The 22,588-nt window shown below is 54.8% G+C and overlaps 1 protein-coding gene across 1 annotated transcript; it reads left to right on the top strand.

Annotated features, from left to right (window-relative positions):
- Positions 1 to 18,935: 18,935 nt before the first annotated feature.
- CTXN1 (cortexin 1) lies at positions 18,936 to 19,223 on the top strand. The gene has a single exon (XM_009953005.2). The coding sequence runs from the start codon at positions 18,936 to 18,938 to the stop codon at positions 19,221 to 19,223; it is 288 nt and encodes a 95-aa protein (XP_009951307.2).
- The last annotated feature ends 3,365 nt before the right edge of the window (positions 19,224 to 22,588 follow it).

Here is a 22,588-nt window from a genome sequence, read left to right as displayed (position 1 = left end):
TCCCAGATGAGGACTCGTAAAGCCTTACCCTTATTGCTTCTCTCATCTCATTATCCTTGTCCTTCAGACCCCCTCTTCTTTGTGGCTTAGGCTCCTCAATGACCCTATGATCTTTCCAGTGATGTCCAAGTCTTCCATGATGTCAGTGATGCCTCTCAAACTGCCATGCTCCATTTTTTTTTCAGCACATTTTTTATTTGGTTGTGTCTTTGTATCTGGCCAGTAACGGAACCTAAATGCAGTCAGTCTTCAGGAATGGGCTGCAAGGAACTGCATTAGAAACATCTCTGCACATTCCCTTTTCAGCAACCCCCCTCACATCTTCCTCTCTGGCTGACAGCTCATCCTATTTTGTTCATCGTCACCCCCAGCCTGGCTACAGATTTCTCGCCATACCAAGTGCTTTGCTGAAACCCTGGTAGATGACATTAATTGGAGTTTCTTTCTATAAACAGTGATCTTATTGAAAATAACTGTCAGCTTGCCTGGCATGGGCATACTCTGCTAGTGCTGCAGTATTTTATCTTATTTCACATATATGTCTTTGTTTTGTTCCCAGCTTACTTTAGAAACCTTGAGTGCTGTTGTAGCTGGACTATACGGAGCCTGTAGTTGCTTGTGTATCTGTTGTTCCTTCTTCAGTCAGGGAACTATATTTGCTGTTCTCCAGAAAGAGGAGAGTAATCAATAGCCTGTAATCACAGCCCCTGGCTCAACACAGTAATTAGCAATCCCAGCTAAAGAATCCTGACTCTAAGGGCTAGTTTTCCAAGGAAGACATGGCAGAGATTATCTAGTCTTCCTGATTAAAACGTGTTAGATCTCAGACTGAAGCTCAGCTTAACCAAGCTGTTCCCACTGGCCCAGTGCCTGTCTCTCTTTCTGAATTGGCACCCTTTTTCTGTCCCCCTGGCTGCAGCTCAGGTTCCCAGAGCAGTTAAGGTGAGTGCATGAGCCCTTTGCTCAGAAACTCAGCAAAACCAGGACATCTGAGCCTGCCGTGACCCAGCTGGTTCATTTGCCTCTCTGATGATTTCTAGGTAATCTGAAGCAAAATAAGGCACTGCCTTCCCTTCCCTTTGTCGAACAGCTTTTCACTGAAGTCCAAAGTCTCTGACTCTTCTCCCATTGCTATTGCTGAGTTTCTGGGGAAAGGAACCACAGCCCATAGAGCCGTAGCCTGCTGTGGTTTCTGGAGTCCACAGGACATGATGTTGAGTGGATGACAGGCAGATGTTGGGTGGATGTGTTGGATCACCCATGGAAAAACCCATGTTCCAGAGGAACCCCAGAGGAGCAGAGTCATCACCGTTGGGAGAACTGGGTGATGCTGGGGTATATTGGGGTTGTTTCTTAGCTCCTTGAGCACATTGCTCTATAGATCAAGGCCCTTTTGCAACGATGATACTTTGATAGACACGTTCTCCTGGCACCAGCCCTCGCCCTTGCTGTAATGATGCCTGCACCTCTGGGAGGTGCAGGCAGATGCAGCCCCCCCCCGGTATTTTTATATTAGGCACCCTCCTTCTCCTGGAATAGATTCCCAGACAAAACTGGGTTATGATGCAATTAAGACTGAGAATATGAATCAGTGATTTAAGGTGGTGGTGGGGAAATATCTAGTGAGGGAGGCGGCCGCGATCCCACGCCGAGCTCTGCTCACAGTTAAGGCAGAGTGAGCTGTATAGAGGGAGCGGTTAGATCCGAGCACCGTAACTCCGCCCGGGAGCTGTGCCAGGCTACAGCCAGGCGCTGAAGACCACCGGCTGGAGCAGCGTGACTAGAAAAGCTGTGCTGTAACCTTGCGGTTAATGTCAATGCAGTTGAGGTACACTGCGGGAACCATGGCAACCTGCACTGGCCACGGGCTTGCTCTGGGAGTCGGGATGCTCTAAGGCAGGCTTAGAGGTGGATGAGGTGGGAGTGGGACTGCGGTGATGAAGCATCAGGAGGGTGCAACAGGCACCGCGCATGGGTTGATGCCCACTGACGTGGCTGTGCTCCGCACCCAGGCACGGCTGCTCAGCGTTTGAGGGTAAATAGTTCGGAGCAGCGGACTGGGTAAGCCTTGAATCGGTAGACAAGATGGTGGGAGAGATGAGGCAGCATGGGCAGGTCAGAGCCCAAGAGCCAGTGGCTTGTAGCATGGAGGATGCCCACATGCTCCCCCACTGGCGATAGACTGGTAATTTCCCCCATGACATTAGGAGAGGTCATGAGGTCTTCAGGGTGGTGGAAGCGTCTCTGCTGTGCCTGAAGGCAGATGCTGAGGTCTCTGGTTATGTCAGGATACAGACGGAAGACGACAGAGGAGCACACCTGCCAACGCTGAGCAATTAGCATCGAGAGCTTGCAGCGCTTGCACTCTCCCAGACTGCCAGCACAGCCCCGAGGAGCCAGCTTGGCAGTCAGAGTCCCGACCTACAGAAGCAGTGACTGTGCATCTTGGTTTCACCACCAAATTTAATGAGGCTGAACGCACCCCTCCAGGGCTGGAGCTCCCCTTGCCTGGGGCTGGGTGACCCCCTGCTTCCCCTTGGCCCAAGATTTCTTGTTCCCAGACAGGGCACAGCAACTAAAAGCTTAGCGTCTGCAAAGGTTGCTCCTTCTCCTGGGGAACTTGCTAATGAGATGGTGAAGGGCTGTTGCTTTTCAGAGCAGATGTTCACTGGGAGCTTTTTTCAGCCAAGGAATTGCTGAAGTTGTTTTATGGAGGTAAAAGGCAGGAAGGTTCCCATAGGCAATTTACCCACTGTTCTCAGCCAGCACAGGGTGGAAGTGGGCTGGCTTTGTACAAAAATGGTGGAAGACCTATTCCTTGTCATTTATGGGGTGTTTTCCGTGCTTATTCACAGGTCCTTGCTGGAGCTGACACCAGCTCCAACCCTGGGCTGAACAATTCCCCAGGTTCTCATCCCTGCTCCTCTGGGTTCAGCGGAGATGCATGCTCGAGCTGGCAGTTTTGGTGAGATGTTGGCACAGTTTGCGGCACAAAGCCTAGTTAAGAGCATAAGCTTCCTCACCATGGGCCTCAGAGGTGCTGCTGTGAAGGAAAGGCTCATTAAATTGTGCACAGGCTGATCAAGTGCAAAAGCTTGATCAAAAGATCTTGCAAAAGCTGGCAAACTATCCTGAAGGGTGGGAGACGGCTGTTGTCCAGTGCACCAGCAGTTAAGTTCAGTGAAGTCTCAGAGAGTTGTTGCTTGGAGTTGGGATTGCAAGTCAGAGAGCTGAGTGAAATACATTTATGTAGTCTTGGATGAAAGACCCCTGGGGAGCTCTGGAGCTGGGTTATCTTGATGTGGTCAAAGCTGTAGGCATGAAGGAGAACATCGGTGATGTGCAAGATCTGGATAACATTTGCCTATTCCCAGCTTGAAGTTACACTGAGCTGGTTTTTTGCTGCCTAAGCCCTTCCATCTGCCCTTTCCTCCTTTCATTCCCAAATAACAGACTCTAGAGGCATCTCAGTTCCTTCACGTCAGAGCCAGGATCTGAATTAATAATGCGCTAAGAAAATAAAGATAGTTCAACAGACTTTAAATCAAGGAGAACAGCATGTTAAAGAGTTTGAACAAATCACATTACTTTGTGTGCAGTTTTAAGGCTGGCAGGAATAAATCTCCCAGCAATTTATTGATGGTGACAAATTCTTTCAGAAGGAGCCTGCTCAGGGAATGCTTCTCTTTATCATTAGACTCTCTACGTGAATTATCTAGGACCAGATTAATGTTTCCCAGCGAAGGTGTCAACACAATTTGTGTCCCAGAGCCTCCATGTCACCTGGGCTGACACATCATCTGAATATATCTCTTGAAAACCAGGTTGCTTTTTGGATGCCGCTCCCTTCACCGTTGTGTGGGCCTGGGTTTGGCAGAACCATTTCCAGAGCCAGGCAGATGGCTCTCCCCAAGTGGAGGAGGATGGGTCAAGGACACAGCCTGTCTTAGCCCAGATCCATGGCAAGAAAAAAAAACAACCAGAAAGCTGCAGGGTTTATGGCTCAGTTGCTGCCAACACGTGTCTGACAGAGCTGGTCTCCAGGGCTGTCCTCGTGTGGCTGGTGGGACCCAGCGCCTGGACCCTGGTTGATGTTGCTGTGCCCGTGTCTTCCAGTGCTCTTCGTCCCTCTGCACAGCCAAGCCTCAAGGAAGGACTGAGGGGCAGGGGATGCCCACGTAGTGCTCCAGCGTGCCATTGGGCACGGGGCTGGCTGGGGAGCAGCCTTGCCTTCACTCTTTTTCGTTTATCAGCAGATCTATCAGAAAACCACTCTGGCTCCACTAGGGAATAGCTGGTTTTGACCGAAAGTTGTAGGAATTTCTTTCGGAGGCTGATTGCAGCTGTGGGTGCGTTCCCTCTCTGTTGGTCTTCCTTCAGCTCCTAGTTCCTCCTGTTAGTGGGCTGTCTGAAGAGACCTCAAGAGTCTTCTCCCTGGAACTCAAGGTCTGGGTTTCTTCCTTATGTTCGTCTGTATTGCCTGGACCCTGGAAGCTCTTACTCCAGCACCTCTTTCCCCTCCTCAGCCTCCTCTGGACTATTTCCAGCTTCTCAGCTTCTACCTAGTATTCACATCCCCGCCCAAGACAGAGTCCCCAAGCAGGGACCCTTGCCCGTCACATGAGGCCACCCCTGCACCTCTGGGAGGAGTGCAGGGAGGTGTGGGGACAGTTTGGGGCAGCTCTCTGTGCTGCTCCAACTGGTGCTGAGTGTTTGATCGGGCGTCTGAGTAGAAACGGGGTGGTAAACCCCATCTCCATGAATGAGTCGGGCTGCAAGGCATGCACACTTCTGCAGCTTGAAGATGCTTGTTCAGGGCGGTGGTGGAGAGCGTGTGTGCATCCGTGGTTGTGGCAACGAGGGACAAGGAGACCCCAGAGGTGCCCAGGTTCCTGCAGACATGCAGCACATCTAGGCAGTGAGCTGAGAGACCCCAGCAGAGACCTCTGGGGTGCAAAATTGAGCCTTCATCTGCTTTTAGAGCCTGGCCATGGGCATCTCAAGCTGGGCACTGTGTGCCTGCCCATACTGCTATTTACTCAGCAGCTACACTCCAGCTTAACGGGGAGGAAAGAAGAGAAGTTAATTTATTACTGCAAATGACGTTGAAGTAATTAATTGATCTTGTCAAAGGCAAGGGATAATTCCACGGCTGTATAATCCCAGCAGAAAGATACTTCTTGTCCCCTGACAAGGCAGCTTTGATAGAGCTATTTCACTAACACATGCTGAAGTCAGGAAGGGGACATTTTATTTAATGATTCGCACTAATTACAGTGAAGCAGGTGTGCTCCCTCTCTGCCCCACAGCACAGCAGCAGCCGGGTGTTTCAGGTCGCTGCTGGCCCCGTTCCCCGTCCTGCCTGCGGGCACGTCCTGGGTCTCAGCCTGTGCCACCACACAGGCAGGAGAGGTCCCTGGTGACCAGCGGGTCGGGGCATCTGTGTATGGTCCTGGTTGGGACAAAACGGAGTGGGAAATGAGAAGGTTCCAGAGCATCCGATGAGGGGAAGGGGGATGAAAGCAACCTCCCACCTCAGGAGGAGCAGAGCTGCTGTTTCAAGGACTTCAGCAGCTCCGTTGTGCAGCGTGGCCCATGCAACAGGGCTCCTGCAGCTCTGTCTTCCTCAGCAGTCACATGCGCTAAATTTGGGGTGTAAAGCGCAGGTCTTCCCTCATTTTCCTGTCTCTTGTAGAGCCAGGGTCGCCTAGTGGCTTCTGTTGTAAAATCATACATTTATTGCTTGCCAATGTGCCTACCTGTTTACAAGAGGTTCCGGTGGGTCAGCTGCAGGGTACATTTATATTTTTTTTGAAGGAAAATTTTGGCTTAAATGAACTCGGAGGAAACTTAGGTTTCCTTCTTGTGGCAAACAGAACCTTTGCCTTTTAGAACAGAACCTGAAATAAAACATAGTGATGATTACCTCTTCATTGCCCCACATGGGAAGAAAATGTCAGTTCATACATCTGGCAAGATGAGACTGAAACCAGCAACTAATTCCTTCAAAACCCTCTGCCCTGGGGGGTGATTCTTCAGCACTCCTGGAGCTCGAGTCCACCATAGCGATGGCAAAGGGGTTTCACAACCTTGTAGTCCAAATAGGGTTGGATGGAGCATGTGGAACAGCAAGGCCAAACAGTCAAAAAGGAAAATAAGCAAAGACATTGAACAGCTGCCCAGGCACAGGAAGAAATAGTGAGTGATTTTGTCATTAATTGCTGTATCATAATGCTGCTACAGAAGGGGGCCTAATTAAAGTGGCTGAGACAACCTTCTGTCTGGCAAATCCCAGCTTTCAAGTGGCTTGACCTTGCAACATCAATAACATTGCTTAACCGTGGCTCTGGGGACTTAATCCAGCAGCTGCTACTGACCCAACCAACCCCTTGGCGTTGCTGCTCGGTGAGGAGAGCAGAGTCATTTCTCTGGACACCTTCTGGGGGTGCAGGGAGGGTTTCTTTGGCTTTGGCTATGCTGAGTCCAAGGGATCTTTTTCCCGAAGGAGGGTCTGCTTCAAAAGACAGCAAACATCTGCTTGAAGCCTGGTCTTTGTCTGGTGACAGCTCCGAATTTGCATCCCAGCCTTGGGTCAGCCCTGTGAGCCTTTGTACCCTTTCTCCTGGCTACTGGCAGTGGAGCTGTTTATCTTCAAGAGAATTTTATGGACCAAGCTGGACGAACTCAGACGATCAAGTAGGAAATCTTGATAGTCCGTCATCAACAGTCTGCTGACCAATGCCAGCCTTCAAACCCACAGCAACTGGTGACACATCCATCCTGAAGTTTCTTAAGACTATATCTCTTAGGCAGCTGTGACAGCAGCAGCCCTGGGAGCAAAGAGGAATGACCTTTGAGATGTTTCTGTCTTGCCTGGTGCAAACAGACAGGGAATGTGTAGGCTTGGGGCGCAGGGCAGCTGGTCCGACCACCTCTGCACTTGCCTGTTCACCCTCCAAGGTATGGCCTAGGAACCGTACCCCCGTGCCCTTTCCCTGGCACGACTGGGTCTTCTCCAGGGCCGACTGTGACTGTGGCAGTCCTTGGCTGCAGAGGACTCCGAGGTGACACTGTCATGAACTCTGCAGGTGCTGGAGTATCTGAAGGACCATGGTTCCTCTCCTCCCCTCTCCGTAATGGTTAAGGGAAGCTCTTGGTAGCTGCTGGAGCCAGGAGGCTGCACAGGGAGAGGTCACAGCACTTGCCGATATCAAAGAACGGGCCAACTATAAAGTATCATTCATGTTATCCATAATAGCTTTGCGAAGCTGAACTTGGAAGGACTAATGAGGTGCAATTCTCTGCTTGATCAGCTGCTATTACGGAGGAGTCAGGTGCTCCCGAGCGCTCTGGATGAGCCCGGGAAAGGACACTCTCTTCCCTCATTGTCACCCAAGCATGTTGAGAAGTGTCCTCAGCCCTCGGAAGAAAGATTCTGGTCAGCACTCAGGACTTTCCAGGAAAGGGGATGGAGCGGGCCACCAGCCCTGCCCGTCTCAGGGGATTAGGAAAGGGAGTCGGTGCTGCTGACCTGGCTCCGTCCTCACCACCTCGCTCCTTGGCAGTCTGCAGCGGCTCAGCACGTTGCCTTCAGCCCAGGGAGCGGCGAGAAGCTCTCCTGAGTTGTCCAGCCCTTCTGAAGCAGCAGCAGCACTTGCTGCAATCCCGTCTCACAATAAGTGAGAAGTTCATTTTCATGAATTGCCATCGGCAATTAAATTGAAATCTTTAATTGGTGCAACCTGCATGAATAAAGGATGGTTTTCACTGAGCCATGGGCAACTATTTTTGCCTTGAACCGAACCATCCAAGTGTGTGTTCGCAGTCACTGTCCTCAAAGACAAAAACAGTCATTCCGTGCCACAGGGTTTTACCCAGTGCAACCACTGCAGTATTTTACAATATCACTCCGTCAGCACTAAAAAAAAGTGCTTAGATCCCTTTCTGAGATTTATGGCATTTCATAGGTGAATAGATTTTTGATTAGCGAAACACTCTGCTTTTTTTCTTTCAAAAGTGCTTGGCTGAGTGGTGAGATAATGCAAAGGCTGAACCTCACGTAATTACCAAGTCCTTTAACTCCAGGCAGAACAAACTCCCTTGCTGTCTCCACGGTGCAATTAGTTTAGCATAATCTAAAGGCTGGACCACCCCTCCCAGTGCTTTGCTGGGGCAGTGGCTGTGCAGGCTGTGGTGCAGTATTAAATCTGTGCTCTGAAGTGCAGTCAGGATCGATATTTCTGAACGCCAGAGTCTGCCATGTGCCTCAGGGAACTTGCGTCCCGAGTTTCCCTGAGGCTCATCCAGCTTTTTTTTTTTTGTTGTTGTAAGAGGCAAAATCTTCAGCAGAAGGATATCCTCCAGCTCTGAAACCCTTCCAAGAAGGGAGGGCAGAGTGGGAAGCTCCCCACATAGCGATCCCCCCAGGCGTGTACTTTTTAACGGAGACTTATGGAGGGAGGCAGGAATTTCAAGACAAAAGTATTAGAGCAGCTGGAGTTGGGCTTCCAGTGCAGACACAGCTCCTCTTTGTCTGCTCAGGGACAGAGGAAGAGGGCCCAGCGCTGGGAAGGGCTAGCAAAAGGGCCACCAAAAAGTGGCGGACAGCAAATAACACTGGAGGAAACACAGGCTCTGTGCTCCCAAAGCCTGGGACACGTCCTCGTGTGCGCTGGCTGGTCGGGCGCCCGCACTCGTGGGCTCAGCCGTGCTGGGGCTGCGGGAGACGGGCGGCTGGTGTGTGCAGGGGCTGCCCGGGGGAGCAGGGGGTCAGGGGAAGCTCTGCAGCTCTCGAAGCTTGGTGGCCCACCGTCCACGCGTGGACCCTGCATGCTCCAGTGTTCCTCTTCTCTTCGTGGGGCTTTTTCCACCTCCTCTGCGCTGCTTCCACCTCCTCATGAAGGTATTTCATTGGTTTAATTGTTTTTTAATAATTTTAAAAAAATGTTTCCCACCTGTCTGGAGGGTAGGCCGTCAGCTCAAGCAGCAACACAGCTGAGATCTTTACCTCCATGCACTCAGCCTACACATACACCCACCCAACGTCCTGCAGGTGTCCTGGGAGACATGGGATGGATGTGCTGCGTATGCTATAGCTCTTGCTCTGTGTCCTGTAGGGCTGCTATCCTGTGCGTACTGCACCTGGGATCCCGTGTACGCCGTGGCTTGACCATAAAGGGATGCGTGGGTGACTTGCCCAGAATCGTTGGTCTTGGGGTGTCCCCACGTGGAGTCACTAAAGACATTTTGTGCTTATCCTGCTGCCAGGTAGTTCCTTGAAGGAAAGAGACCTGCTCTCCCCACACAGACCCCAGTGCTGGCGGGGGTCCCAGCACAAGGTCTATTGCTTTGGTGAGGAAGCCTTGCTTTGATGGGCTCTTTGCCTGCAGTGCTGGAAACTTCTGGGCCAGAAGAGACCTGCTTGATCTCTGCAAGATGCCACCAGGCAGAACAGTGAAAGTTGCTGCCACTGTCGCAGCAGGGAGTGACACCCCCCCCCCCATGCCTGGTGTGGTTTTTGTGCTCCTCTGGGAAGGCTCCAGAGCAAAGCAGGTTGCAATATTGAGGGTCTTCACTGCACTCAGGCTCTGCTGCTGCTCAGAGATGCTCTGTTCCCTGTGCTTTTGGGAAGGGGTGGGCTGGGACTGCTGCACATTCTTCCCGCTCCTCCTGGCTCTTGCTCGGTGCGAAGAGACCAGTCGGTGTCACAGATGCAGCCTGCTCTGCTGGAGACAATCCCAGCAAGGGAAACCCTGTCCAACCCATAACATGGCTCATGGAGAGCCCTCAGCTGAAGTAATTGTGTTTGCACAAACAACCCTCATCAGTTTAAAGGAGATAGAATCAGCAGGAGCTCATTGAGATGCAACCACAGTCTGCACCACGGAGCAGAGCTGCTGTCACAGTCTGACACAGAGGCAGGACAGAGGATGCCCTGGGGCAGGGGATGGTCCTTTCTGGGCTGGTGCAGGGTACTGGCTGCAGCCTGGGTCTCCACAGCAGCTCTGCATCACACCCAGGTAGCTTCTGAGAGGGGGGAAAGGCACTGAGGACCCCTCTCCAGAGATCAGGCTTAGAAACCGTAGCAAAGGCTGGAGCAGTCTTCTTCCCAAAAGCGTGCAGAGTGCCCGGGCACCTGGAGAGGGGTTGGTTTGTGTTCCCTTGTCTTCACGGCCCAACAGCCTGGGGACTGACGCAGTCACTTGGAGAGAGACGGGGTGGTGGGCAAATGAGCCACGGGGAAGCCCACAGGAATTTGGGTCTGAAAACCAAGTAGCAGCTGGAAATGTTGAAAGCTGGTGCCATCATCTCAGGGACCAGCTGGTATCAGGAGTGTGGACACTGTGCTGGTGTGTGACCAGCTCAGAGGTCTCATCCTGGCTGGGAGCTGGGATGTTCAGGACAGGGTAAAAAGTTACTTGGCTAATCCTGGTGCGCGAGATGCGTGAAAATCACGGCTGTGGAGCCAAAGGGAGGGTTAGATGGGGCTTGACTGGGCTGGACTGGGCTGGAATAGACTGGGCTGGGCTGGAATGGACTGGGCTATACTGCGCTGAGCTGGGTTGGGGTGGTGTGGACTGTATGGAGGATGCTCTGCCAGTGGCTACCCATCAGCTTGGGGTCTCCAAGGATCCTGGACGCGAGCAGATCCTGTGGCTTGCAGGGGACACAGCTCCACAAACGGGGCGAACCACAGAGCACAAAGGGCTCCCTGACTCTTCCGCGAGCGGGTGTGACGAAGGCCGTTCGGAACTGTTCATTCACACACTCCCAGTCCTGCCAGAGGACAGATAACTAGCAAAGCAATATTAATTTTGCAGGGAGGCCGTTAATGTGGCTTGTTTCCCCTTTGCCCCGGGCAGCGAGTGTTCCCTGCTCTGATTAAGTGTGAGAATGCTCTCTGTAGGCACCTTTCAGAAGAACCATTTCAATTAGCAGCTAAGATGGATAGTGCAGGAAATGGGGGGGGATGTTATTTCCAGATATTTACAATGAATCACCTCATTGTAGGACATGAGGGGCATGCTGCACTGTGCTGAAGGGGCCAGGGAATCACAATTATGCTCCCTTGGTACCGTTACACAGAGAGGAGTTTGCTTTTATGGTTTGGTGATTAATTTTTGCAGGATGGATTTTCGCACGGGGGAAATTGCTGAAATTGTAAAGAGGAAGCAACGTGGGGAGGGATTGCATCAGCTTCCAGCAGCTACGTGCAACCTTGGCATCTGATCCACGTTTCTAGGTGCCTCCAACAGCCAGCTGGAGTCTGAGCACCTGGATGAGGAGGGATGAGTCCATTGTTCTCCTGTAGCACTGGGTGTTCCCCCTGGTTTCCCTCACGTGAAATCTCCCCCTACTGCTACCTGCCTTTGTCCCCTTGGGGCTCCTGTACACCAGGAGCTGAGCTCTCTTCTCTTCCCCTTTCACGGGGATTTGCAGGTGCCATGATCTGCTGTTCAGCAGGTGCCAGGAGCCCTGTGTGGCCGAAGCAGTGGTGGCTTAGGGGAGAAACTGTGCTCAAAGGGGCACCCTGCTCCCAGGGCTTGATGTGAAAATGGTCCCTGGGTCGCTGGGAACGGTCAAATCCTTCTTGCTGGGGCCCTGGGAGGTGCTCAGACAGCCGGGCTGTGCGATGACCTCGGGGTTCTTTGCGGCCCAGAAAGCTGGATCGCTGCTTGAGCCTGGGGTGGGGAGGCACCCGCGGGGCTGCAGGGAGCTGTCGCGGTCCCTTGAGCACCTTCATGGCGAGCTGTGCCCCCAGCGACTCTTCGCTGCGCAGCCCCTCGTCCTGGGCTCGCTCTGGAGCATCTCAGGCTGCCAGAACTGGGGCCGTGGGTCTGGGACAGACACGGGCACGCTGTGGACAGACAGGGGTCTTGGATAGCTTGGAGGGGCAGGGATGCAGGTGCTTTGGGGTTAGAGACGCTTTTGGGGGAGAACACAGGGATCCAAGAGCCATAGCCTGGGGATGGGCAGGCTCAGCCCCCAGCCCTGCGCTCTCCCACAGTCTGGCTTTCCCAGGCAGGCAGCTCACGAAACTTCTCTCCTCTCCAATTGCTGTGCTCCACCTTTTATTATAATTGATTCTGCATCGCCATAGGAACCCGCTCCAGCGTGAGTGAGGAGCAGCTGCCTTCCCTGTGCGCTCTCCAGGAGAGAGGCGGCTGCTCCTTCCCTCGAGATGGCAAGTGATGGAGCCGGGAGCCCATGCCAGCCAGGTACCGTCCGTGCCCCATCCCCTCTGGAGTGCTCACGCTGTGGGGAGCAGAGCTGGGGATTGCAAGGGGGGGGGTGGTGGTGGTGGTGTAGTTCCCTCTGTGCTCAGCTGCCAGGGAACCCCCCACCCCTCTTGGTGGTGGGCTCAGGAGATGGGGTTGGCTCTGTTTGTCTGGTGCTGGGGTCCAGTATATCTGCTGATGGTGTTGTCCAGAGGACAGGAGGCTGGGCTTTGGGGTGGGATAGGTGGGAGCAACCTTTCCTGGGGGTTTATTTTCTTCCTGGCTGGCTTGGTTTGGCAGCGGTGGGACTTCCATGTGTGCTGGGATGATCACGGAGAGGAGGCATGTGAAGGGTGTGCTGCAGAGCCCTGCACTTGGCCCGGCATCCTCTGCCCCCCAGAAAGACCAGGGATCACAGAGCCTGGGATTTGGGGGCAAGCATCTCTGCTTAGCTGGGGCTGGGCTAAACCGCCCCCTTGGCTGAAGGGTTGCCCCCTTCACTTGCCAAAAAGTGGATGGGACATCCCTCACACTCAGTGTCTCACGCCCCTGCCCTTGCCTGAACCGCTTCCTCCGTGTCTGTGGTTTGCTCATCTTCCCCGAACTGCTGGACGTGGCCGCAATCCTGCCCAGTAGGGCTGCCTTGCTGGGAGAGCCCCTCCACGGTGGCTGCATAGGGTTGGAGAAGCAGTGGTGGAGGAGGTGGCCTTCTCATTAGCCATGGGATGGTTTAGCCGAAGATTGGCCAAGCTCTTACATCAGGGTTTGGGGTACAGACGTGCTGGGCTGGAGTCTCAGCCTCTCCTGCCATTCCTTGTGGTGGAAGGTGCTTGAAGAGAGGTGTTGCGAGCAGGCTGTAGAGCACGAGAAGACATCTGTCTACATCCAACCCACTGGGGGATCCTGCTGAGGCCTGGGATCTTCCTTGGGGATGGGTCCTGGCAGCTGGTCCAGACCCGTGGCAGGATGGCCGCTGGACCCCCTATGTCCTTGTCCGTCCGCATGCTGAGCCCTCACAGGGCCAGGTGTTGGAGAGGGGCCGAGAGGGTCCATGAAGGAGCCCCCCGGGATCCTGCTGTAGGTAACCAGCATTAGCAGACAGGGAGCCCAGACGTGGCGGAGACTGGCCCTGCCTGTCCCTGGGCAGCTGCCTGGTGTGTGCCTGCACGGCCAGGGTGAGATGCAACCCCGTAGGTGGTTCAGGCACGGCCAGGCTGAAGGCGGAGGGGGGGTCTCAGCATCCCTCCTGGGGCACAGCACGGTCTGTACGAGGTACGTACCCACCTTGGCAGGGGCAGGAGGGTCTCTCCCTGCCAGGGATGTTGTGGAGAGTGCTGGGGTTAAGGCTCAGGGACCTCCCTGGCAGCAACAAGAGGGAGGCTGGGAAGGTGAGGCTGCACACACTGCTCTCCCGGCAGGCTGAAATGGGGAACAACTTTGCCCCTGCTGGGCCTGGCTGTCTGCTGGGGAAGGACAGAGGAGATGGCCCTGCACCAGCCGTCGGTGGCAAAGACAGGAGCAGATTTCCAGGGGCAACGCAGCAGTTTTGGGGTGCACAGGAAGGGAAGACGGGAACACCTCTGGATAGTCCCAGCCCTGTTTGCTCCCAGGTCCAGGGTGCATCCCGTGAAGCAGCTGGAGAACCCAGCCCTGTGTTCTCAGCATCTGCCAGCCGGGAGATTCACAACGTGCTTTAGTATCGGGCAGCGATACCTCTGAGGACAAGGCACAGCTCTTCACTCTGGGGGTCTGCATCCCGTTGGGCGTTCAGCCGCCCCTGGCAGAGCCTCTGGTCGTGCTTACGCCGGCGGCTGTGCAGGAACCCGGCGGGATTCATGCCTTTGACCCGGCAGCAGCAGCATTGACTGAAAAAGGCAACGTAAACCCTGCAAAGCATTCCGCTGCCTCGAGCTCCACGTAACAGCGCCGAGCACAAGGATGCTCTTCCCAGAAAGGCGGCCGGCTGCCTCCACCCCAGCGGGGGCGAGCGGACCCGCCTCGGGCAGACGGACCCTTCGCTTCGGGAGCGCAGAAGTGGGAGGACGGAGGGAGCGCCACAGCCCTGCTGCACTTGCAAGTAAAGCCTTTTCCCATCTCTAAGGAGCTTAGGTCCTAGAAATCCTCCTGCTTAGGCAGAAACTTGTTTGCCTGCAATCCTCGCGAGGGCGTTTGCTTTCGTATCTCCCTGGCGATCGCATTTGCTGTCTGGTGGCAACAGGCGGTTGTGCACCATGTGCAGCGATGCAATGAATATTAACCAAGGGAAGCACACGGAGCCGGGTCCTGTGAGACCCCCCGGCTCTCACGGAGCACCCGTGGTGCTCTCAGCCCTTTGCCGGAGCCCCGTGTTCGTGCTTATGCTGCACCGCTCCCCTGCCCTGCTCGTTTTGGCCACAGAACCATCTTTGCTAGACATTCCCAGGACCCTGGATGCATCTATCTTCTGGATTTTTCTCCAAAGAGGGGAGAGCGACAGTAGGGTTGTGCTTTTCAAAGCGGGGTTATTTTAACACCGTCCTAATGAATTTGCTCCAGTTCTGATTCTGTGTGCAGTCATTTTATTCTGGTCTCTACGAAAGCTTCATTTGAATTTAAGCATTTTAGCCCCTCCTAGCTCTCCTCCATCAAAACTAGCTCCACTTTCTCCTTTTAAGACATTAGTCTCATTTCTCGTTGTTATATAATTGTAAATGTCTATTTTTGGTTATAGAAGTACTAAGTTGAGTATATTTAAAAGTGTGTAAACTGAGTAATTCCCTAGTTGTTGGACTGCATCCATGACACCGTGCAATTAAACCCCGCTCCGCTGTGGCTCATACCCTGTCATCTTCCGGGTTTCATTCTTTGAGCAGATCAAGCCTTTCTGGTGCAATTCTGCTTTATTGTGCAAATCATGTTGGTCTTTTTTAATTCCTGCCGATGAAACACACGCCTTTCGGTGCCAGGAGTGGCAAAGCTGGCTTAACCTCCCAGCACCCTGAGACAAATTTACCCGTGACTTGGGAAGCTGCCTTTTCGCTTGGACCCTGGATCCAGCGCTCACCGCCCCCTGCACACCAGCTGCCCAGGGCACGGACTGGGCGCTAGCGCAGAGCGAAGCACGGCTTTGCCAAAGCTGCCGGCTTCATCCTTTATCTGATGGTGGGAGTGAACTGCACGAAGGAGGAACAGATTTCTTTTTTGAGCAAGGTTGCTCCACTGTAAATTGGAAGTAAGTGATACCTGAAATGTTAGTGCCCAGGAATTGCTTTCTGGCTGGCACAGAAGACTTTCTTCCCTTGCTTTCCCTAATTAGGCTCTGATTCTGCTTTGGACACTTCTTAGAATCACAGAATGGTTTGGGCAGGAAGGGACCATTCAAGACCACCCAGTCCAACCCCCCTGCAGTGAGCAGGGACACCTTCAGCTGGATCAGGTTGCTCAGAGCCCCGTCCGACCTGACCTTGACTGTTCCCAGGGATGGGGCATCGACCACCTCTCTGGGCAGCCTGTGCCAGGGTTTCACCACCCTTACCAGATTTTTTCCTTATATCCAGCCTGAATCTGCTCTCTTTTAGTTTAAAACTGTTACCCCTGTCCTCATCTTTCTTGTAAGCCCCTTTAGGATTAGAAAGGCCCCCATAAGGTCTCCCTGCAGCTGTCTCTTCTCCAGGCTCTTGTGCTTTCCCATCCACTGCCTACCTCCAGGTCTTGACTCCGGGTCAAAAACGTGCAAGGACTTAAAGGGTGGAATAAGCTGGTGCTAGCAGGAGTGCCTGGGTGTAGTCCAGGCTGAGTCATGCCACTGCTGTGCAGCCCCATCCCTGCTGAGAGCCCATAACCTCCCTTCGCTGCCCACTCAGCTTCTCAGTTTGGAGGTGTCTGCCGTGGGAAGGGTGAGCCCTCCGTACCAGATGGCATCCTGCGTCGGTAAACACTGCTCCATACTTCTTTTTAAATAAATATCTCATTAGATATTTGCCATTCCCAAATTAACATTTAATTCGTGGTTCATACCAGGAAAAATCTCACCACAGCGTTGCTGAATTGTTGACAGCGATCCTCTTCCTTTGTGTGCTCTGTCCCTATTAAGCAATTTCCTTGCTCATGTATTCTTTTTAGTTACTAAGGGAACATGAATCTTAATAAAACTCAATCAAATGTTCCTTAAATAACAGCTGCCTTCGTTTAACTCTCTTATCAGCGTTTTTTTTTTTTTTTTATTCTGCTCAAAATTCCTGGGAAATTAAGATCTGATTCTTCACAGAGTCATGAAAAAGCAACACATCCCAAATGTGAGGGACATCCTTTATCCTGAATACTATAGGATATAATACTAAGGATACCATTTAGCAGAAAATCTTGTATTTTGCCCTGAATGTGCCTGTTCTTTCCTGCACTCCTGATGTGAGTCAGTTGGGCGCCTCCAGGTACACTTGGGTCTCTTACATCACACCAGGCCCTTTCCTGAGCATCTCTGGCACCGAGAACCACGAAGGGGGCTTTTTCTTAGCCCAGATGTGTCCCTGGGCAGCATGAATCTCCCCCGAGCACAGAGAAGGTCAGCGGAGAGGCAGCGGTGCCCCGGCAATGCAATGCTTTCAAAGCCCAGGGCGTTCCCGAGGGCTGCCAGGGCACTAGGAGCTCTGGGAGGAGATGGAGGCTGCAGAGAGCTGCGCCTGTCCCCAAAGACAGGCTCCATGGAGAGGAGCAGGATGCTCTGTCCCGTCAATGCTCCTCCAGGGGTGGGTGTTCCTCCGCTAGAAAAGGCCACATGGAGCCATCACTTGCTGGCTGGGGACAGGAGACCCAAGTGCTCCCTGCCCTGGTGGAAGCTCCTCCAGCTCAGTTCACTCATCCCCATCCTCCTGCTCGCCCCATGTGGTACCCGTGCTCTGGGAACATTATTTGACTTATCCCTGCCCCCCATGCTCAGCTGGGATTATATGGGGAGCAGGGAATAAACCCCAGTGGGACGGAAGCTGAAGCTGGGCGGCTTCTGGATGGAGTCACACTAGGGGTGGCCAACTTAACGTGACGTGGGACGTAGGCCCAGTTTGCCTTTGGGGAAGTGTGCTGGGTAGTTCCCTGCAATCGGGTACCTGCCACAAACCCGGCCAAAGCTCTTCGGTGTGATTCTGTGACGCCCAGAACCTCAGCAAGCAGCTGGGAAGCTGGTGTTAGCGGCAGTGCCCAGACGGCCGTTTTGGGGTGGGCAGCGTTTGGGGGGTTCAGAGATACCCTGGCCAAATATTGATGCAGGGATGCCAGCTTAGGGCTCGCCACCCCCATGGACAGGGGTGTTATGGTGGTGTTCTGTTCCAAGGGAGAGCAGGGCTGGATTTGCCCAGTGCTGCACAGACACCTGCCAGGAACAGCCCACGTCTGGTCTAGACACGAGCGCCGTGTCTGGGAAGGGGGAGTACCGGATACCTGGGCTGAAAAGCCAGAGAGCAGCTGTGCTCACCTTGTTGCTGCTCTTGCCCTTTATTTTGCTGCTGTTATAGGAAATTATATTTAAAGCCTACAAGCACTGGTCCTCACGGTGTCCCAGGACCTGCAGACAGAGGAAAGTGAGCAGGTCCTCAGCGTTGTCGAGACCCACACTGACCCTGCTCTGGTCTGTATCGGGGTGCCTTGGCCTTGGGACCGGGCCCTGCCTTTTGCTTTTCCACTGATATTGCGCCCAGACGAGGACAGTATTGCTGCCTGGGAGGGCAGGGGGATGCTTTGGCTGTTCCCTGACACCTCCCAGTGAGGCTTTTTTTGTTTTTTTCCTAGAGTCACCACAGCACTGGGAGCGCTCGGGCTCCAGGATGCTGCAAGGGGAGGTTGGTGTGGATGTTCCCCTTAGGTGGGCTCCATCCAGCGCTCGTCTGACAAGAGACACTGTGAACTCAGAGGTGCCTTGTGGTGTTTTGCTATGACTCCTAGTGACTGTGGTGCTTTTAACCTCTTTTGCTGTCTTTGTCCTTCTGCTTTGCATCCCTAGCACAAGAAAGCTGGACCCGGGAGATCTTTGCTCAGTGACGTGGCTGTTTGGGCACAGCCTTCTCCTCCTCCTGCTGCAATAGCAATGCTAGTGTCCCCATGCAGCTGCAGTGAGGTAGGTGCCCTCCTTCTCCGTCAGGATTCAGCTCCTTCTAGACCTGGTGCAAAACCTGTGCCATGGGAAATACGGCAGCTGGACACGTATCCCTCGATAGGAGAGGGCAAACTCTAAGCTTGTGTCTGTCTTGGGAGAACTTCAAGACCGGACTAGATAAAGCCCTGAGCAGCCCACTCGGACTCCACAGCTGAGGTCCTTCTCAGGGTGAATTTTCCTATGATTCAGGCCACCAAGTCCAAGAGGGTCCTGCAGCACTTGCCTTGACGGGTGGGCACCCGCTCCAGAGGTTTTCCTGGGGATTTATGATCGGAGAGGCAAGTTCTGCACTAGTGCCCTGGGCTGCCCACCCTTCCTCTGCCTTCGTGCCCCTCGCAAGTGGCTTCTTGAGCTTGCCAGAAAACCAGGGCTCCACTTGTGAGCTTCCTTGCCTTTAGCAGGGTTGGTGCAGTCTGTGGCCAATTCCTCCTCCCTCACCGTCTCTGCTTTCCCCTCCAGGAGCTCTTGGCTCGGGCGGGAGCGAATCCCAAGCTCGGCGCAGCAGTGCCGGTGGCTATGGAGTAACCCGTGCTGCGGGTGCGTGGGCACAGCGGGAGGCTGAAGCTGGCTGCCCAGGCACCGGGGGCAGCCGAATGCGCCCTGCCCACGCGCTCCTCGCCTCTGCCATGAATGATGCATCGACGATGGATTATGAACTGCTCTCCCCCTCCTTGGTTGAGCACCCAGCCGGCACTGCGGGTATGGATGCTGAGCAGAAAACCGTCTTTGCCTTTGTCATCTTCCTCCTGGTCTTCTTGGTGATGCTGATGGTGCGCTGCTTTCGCATCCTGCTGGACCCCTACAGCCGCATGCCCGCCTCCTCCTGGACTGACCACAAGGAGGGGTTGGAGAGGGGCCAGTTTGACTACGCCTTGGTGTAGAGGGCAGGGATGGGGCGAGCCTGGGTGCTCTGTGTGCCTCCCACCCCAGCTGGCCCCGGCCCCGGCCCCCCCTTCCTCTGTGGTGTTGCCCCGGGCCAGCAGCGATGCTCTGGGCAGGGAGGTGAGGTGGGGCTCTCGTCCGGGGTGGGTTTTCTAGGGGTTTCTCTCTTTTCTAAGCACTTTTCAGTTCTCTTCGCGGTCTGCGGGACTCTTGGAGAGATGCGTTGGAGGGGTGACATGACTCCGCGTGGTCCCTGCTGCCCACCAGGCCCCCGGGCAGCGTCGCGTGCTGCAGTGAGGGGCAGGAGGCGATGGGGCAGGGCATGGCGGGACCTGCCCTCAGCCACGGCCCATGGGGCTCCTGGTCTGGGTGGCTCTGCCTGGTGCCAGGCCAGAGCTTTGACCCCCACCTCCTCCTGCCCCCCATGTCGCCCTCGTCTGTGTCCTCCGGGGAGTGCTGACCGTGGTCCAGTGCGTGTGTGTGTCCGTCCCTGTAGCTGAGCTGTGTCTGTCGGGGGTTTATAGGCACCAGACCCAAGTGCTGGCTTTGTTCCTCTCTGTGTGGCAGCCCCAAGTGCCCCCCCTCCCCACAAGAGAGGGGGAGATGAAGACACATCCCCCCCCCCACCCCCCCCACCCCATGCACAGCCCCCTTTTTGGCATCCAGCCCTGCAGCCTGCTCTTCGCTTTACACCGCCGTGACCTGTCCCTGTCCAACTGGTGGAAAATGGTCTGAGCAAGGTGCAGTCATGAAGCTACCTGCAGACCCGCCTGGGTGTCCCTGCTGGGATCCCAGGAGGGATCAAAGGTCCCACATGACACTTGGGAGATGCTCCTCAGCCAGCCCAAGCCTGGCAGCCTCCCGCCAGTATCCCATTCTGGCCAGTCCCTGCTCCAGCAGGATCTGGGTGGCCTCCCCACGTCCAGGGGGTTGCTGGGGGTGGCCGGCACTTCCCCGGCCATCCTGCACCTGGGTATCAGAAGGGCTGTGTAAATAGTCAAGGGGAAAACAAAGCTGTCCTCCTGCCCCGCTGTGGGAACCATGCCTGTTGAGTAGGGGTGCTGCAGCTAGCCACAGGGCTAGCAAAAGCCATGGTGGGTTATGGCTGTGGGCCACTGAGAAGCTTTGTATTAAGGGGTTTGAGCCCATGGGGGACAACCTCTTCCCCCACCATGGAAATAAAGCTGCACTGTGCTAACCCCACTCAGGTCTTCTGCTGCTCTTTGCCATGTCCCAGGCAGGCACTTGGAGGAGTCCCGGCCGCTCGCCCAGCAGTGGTGGGCTGCCCCATCTCTCCCTGTCTGAGCCAAGGCCCTACATCTCCCAGCACAAGCTGGAGCAGCTCCAGAGGGAATGGGCACCATGTGGGACAGGAGCATCACCACCAAGCCGCGGTGCTGTGGGTGCCCCATCAGGGACATGCAGAAGGTGCTCCTCGGCCGCGGCCTGGCACTTGGGCCAGTCTTGCTGGGCAGGGACAGTCACAGCCTGGGCACGTTCGCTGCAGGACCTTGGGCTGTGCCTGGCTGCGTCTTCTACGTCAGTCGGGGTCTGCAGGATGAGTGCAGCCGTGCAGGCAGCAGCCCGGTGGGTTCTGCAGAGGGTCCCTGGGGTCGCATGAGCACTGACATGGAGGAAGACGCAAGGAGCCACCGCTGGGTGCTGCAGGGAAGCGACTGGCGGGACGCGGGTGCCCAGGCCCAGCGCACCCTGCTCCTGCCCCTCCTCTGGCACCGCTCTCCTCGCTGCCCGACACAAGGCTGACACCACTCACCCATTGCCAAGCCCGGGAAGCTGTTTTGGTGGGGTGGGGGTGGTGGGCAGTTTCCAGCTGCCTGATCTCAACGGGAACACGGTTTCCTTTGCCCAGGTTTCATCCCTGATTGTCCCCCCCCCATCCAGCATTGCCCCTGCTCTCCCACACCCCACACCCCCCCCCCCCGCCCCAGCAAGGCAGTGGGTAGAGATGCTGCAGCCCTGCCTGCCCTCTTGTGGCACATGGCTCCGGAGTGGGAGGCCAAGAAGAGTTTGCTAAAAAATCAAGAATGTCAGCCTGGAACTAGGGTTTGAGCTGGAGTCCAGCAGCTGGACCCTGACTCCCACGATCGCTGGCCAAGCTCCCCTTTCGCCGCACACCCGGCACGTAACAGTCGCTGCAGAGCCCAGACAAACCCCACGTTGCACGACCTCTGCTCGGCAAAACCGCTGGCGAGCGGCGAGAGCGGTGCTGCTCCTCCGAGGGGGACGAGCCGCGAGCCAGGGGTGACCCCAGCACGGGCAGAAGCAGCGTGTGCGTGTGTGTGTGTCCCCCCCCCCCCCCCCGACCGCAGCTCCAGGCGGGGTGAGGAGGGCAGGATCGGTGGGAGCAGCAGGTTGGCCTCCGCTCTCCCGCGTCCCCTCCGTCTCCTCAGCCCTTCACGTGCCTCCCCCCGCCCCGGCTCCCCATCCTGGCCCTGTCACCACGCCGCAGCCCAGCAGCAATGATGGGGTGCAGACACCCCTCCTCTGTGCTCAGCGATTTGGTCTCCAGCTCAGATCTCTGGCATCTCCTTCCATTGCTGGGAGAGAGCGAAGGATCCGGAGGGAATTTGCTGAGGCCTCTCTCCCTCCTCCCTCATCTGCCTTCTGCTCCGAGGCTTTGGGAAGGACCCCGAAGCCCCTCTGGGTGCTGAGACATGAGAGGCTCGAGAGTGAAACTGTCTCTGAGGAGTACAGAGAAGAAACCAGCCCGGGCTCCCTCCGTGCTGGAGGTAGGACGGGTCCTGCACCCTCCCAGGCTCCTCCGACGTGGCCTTCCCACCGCCCCTCGGCCCCGGCAGACGGGCTCGGTGCTGCCGAGGAGGAAGATGCAGAACGGTTTAACCCAAAATAATTTTATTGTTGCTGTTGCTTCTGATACAAAAAGGAATTCCACAAAGAGCCACCTCTCTGTGCGGGACAAGGGGGCACAAGTTTTGGGTTTCAATGCTTCCCAAAAAAACCAACCAGCAAGAAATGTCAATACAAAAAAAAAAAAAAAACCAAACCAAACCAAAACACCGCACCAGAGAGGAATGAAGGAAACCTTGAGCTTTTTCATTTGAGGCTTTTGGCTCAACACACACACACAAACCCATCTCCGCTAATTTATTATTATTAATAGTTTTTTTCTTTTTTTTAAAAAAGCACCTGTTGGAAAAACAAAACAAAACAAAACAATTAAAAAAAAAAAAAACCAAACCCCAAACATCAGGCCACCCATCCTGTCACAAGCTCTGGGACTCTTGCAAAATCCAGAGTCTGGAGCTGCATTATGCAAAAGAGTTTTCAAGTTTGACATTAGCCCAAATACAGTATACATACACTTCCCCCACCCCATGCGGCG

This window comes from Leptosomus discolor, chromosome 24 (assembly GCF_034619465.1).
Source record: "Leptosomus discolor isolate bLepDis1 chromosome 24, bLepDis1.hap2, whole genome shotgun sequence".
Classification (NCBI taxonomy): domain Eukaryota; kingdom Metazoa; phylum Chordata; class Aves; order Leptosomiformes; family Leptosomidae; genus Leptosomus; species Leptosomus discolor.
This window is presented reverse-complemented; position numbering and strand designations above follow the sequence as displayed.

Bases quoted from the DNA above. Each gene is read 5' to 3' on its own strand.
- CTXN1 (XM_009953005.2), top strand. From the start codon at position 18,936: ATGCGCCCTGCCCACGCGCTCCTCGCCTCTGCCATGAATGATGCATCG.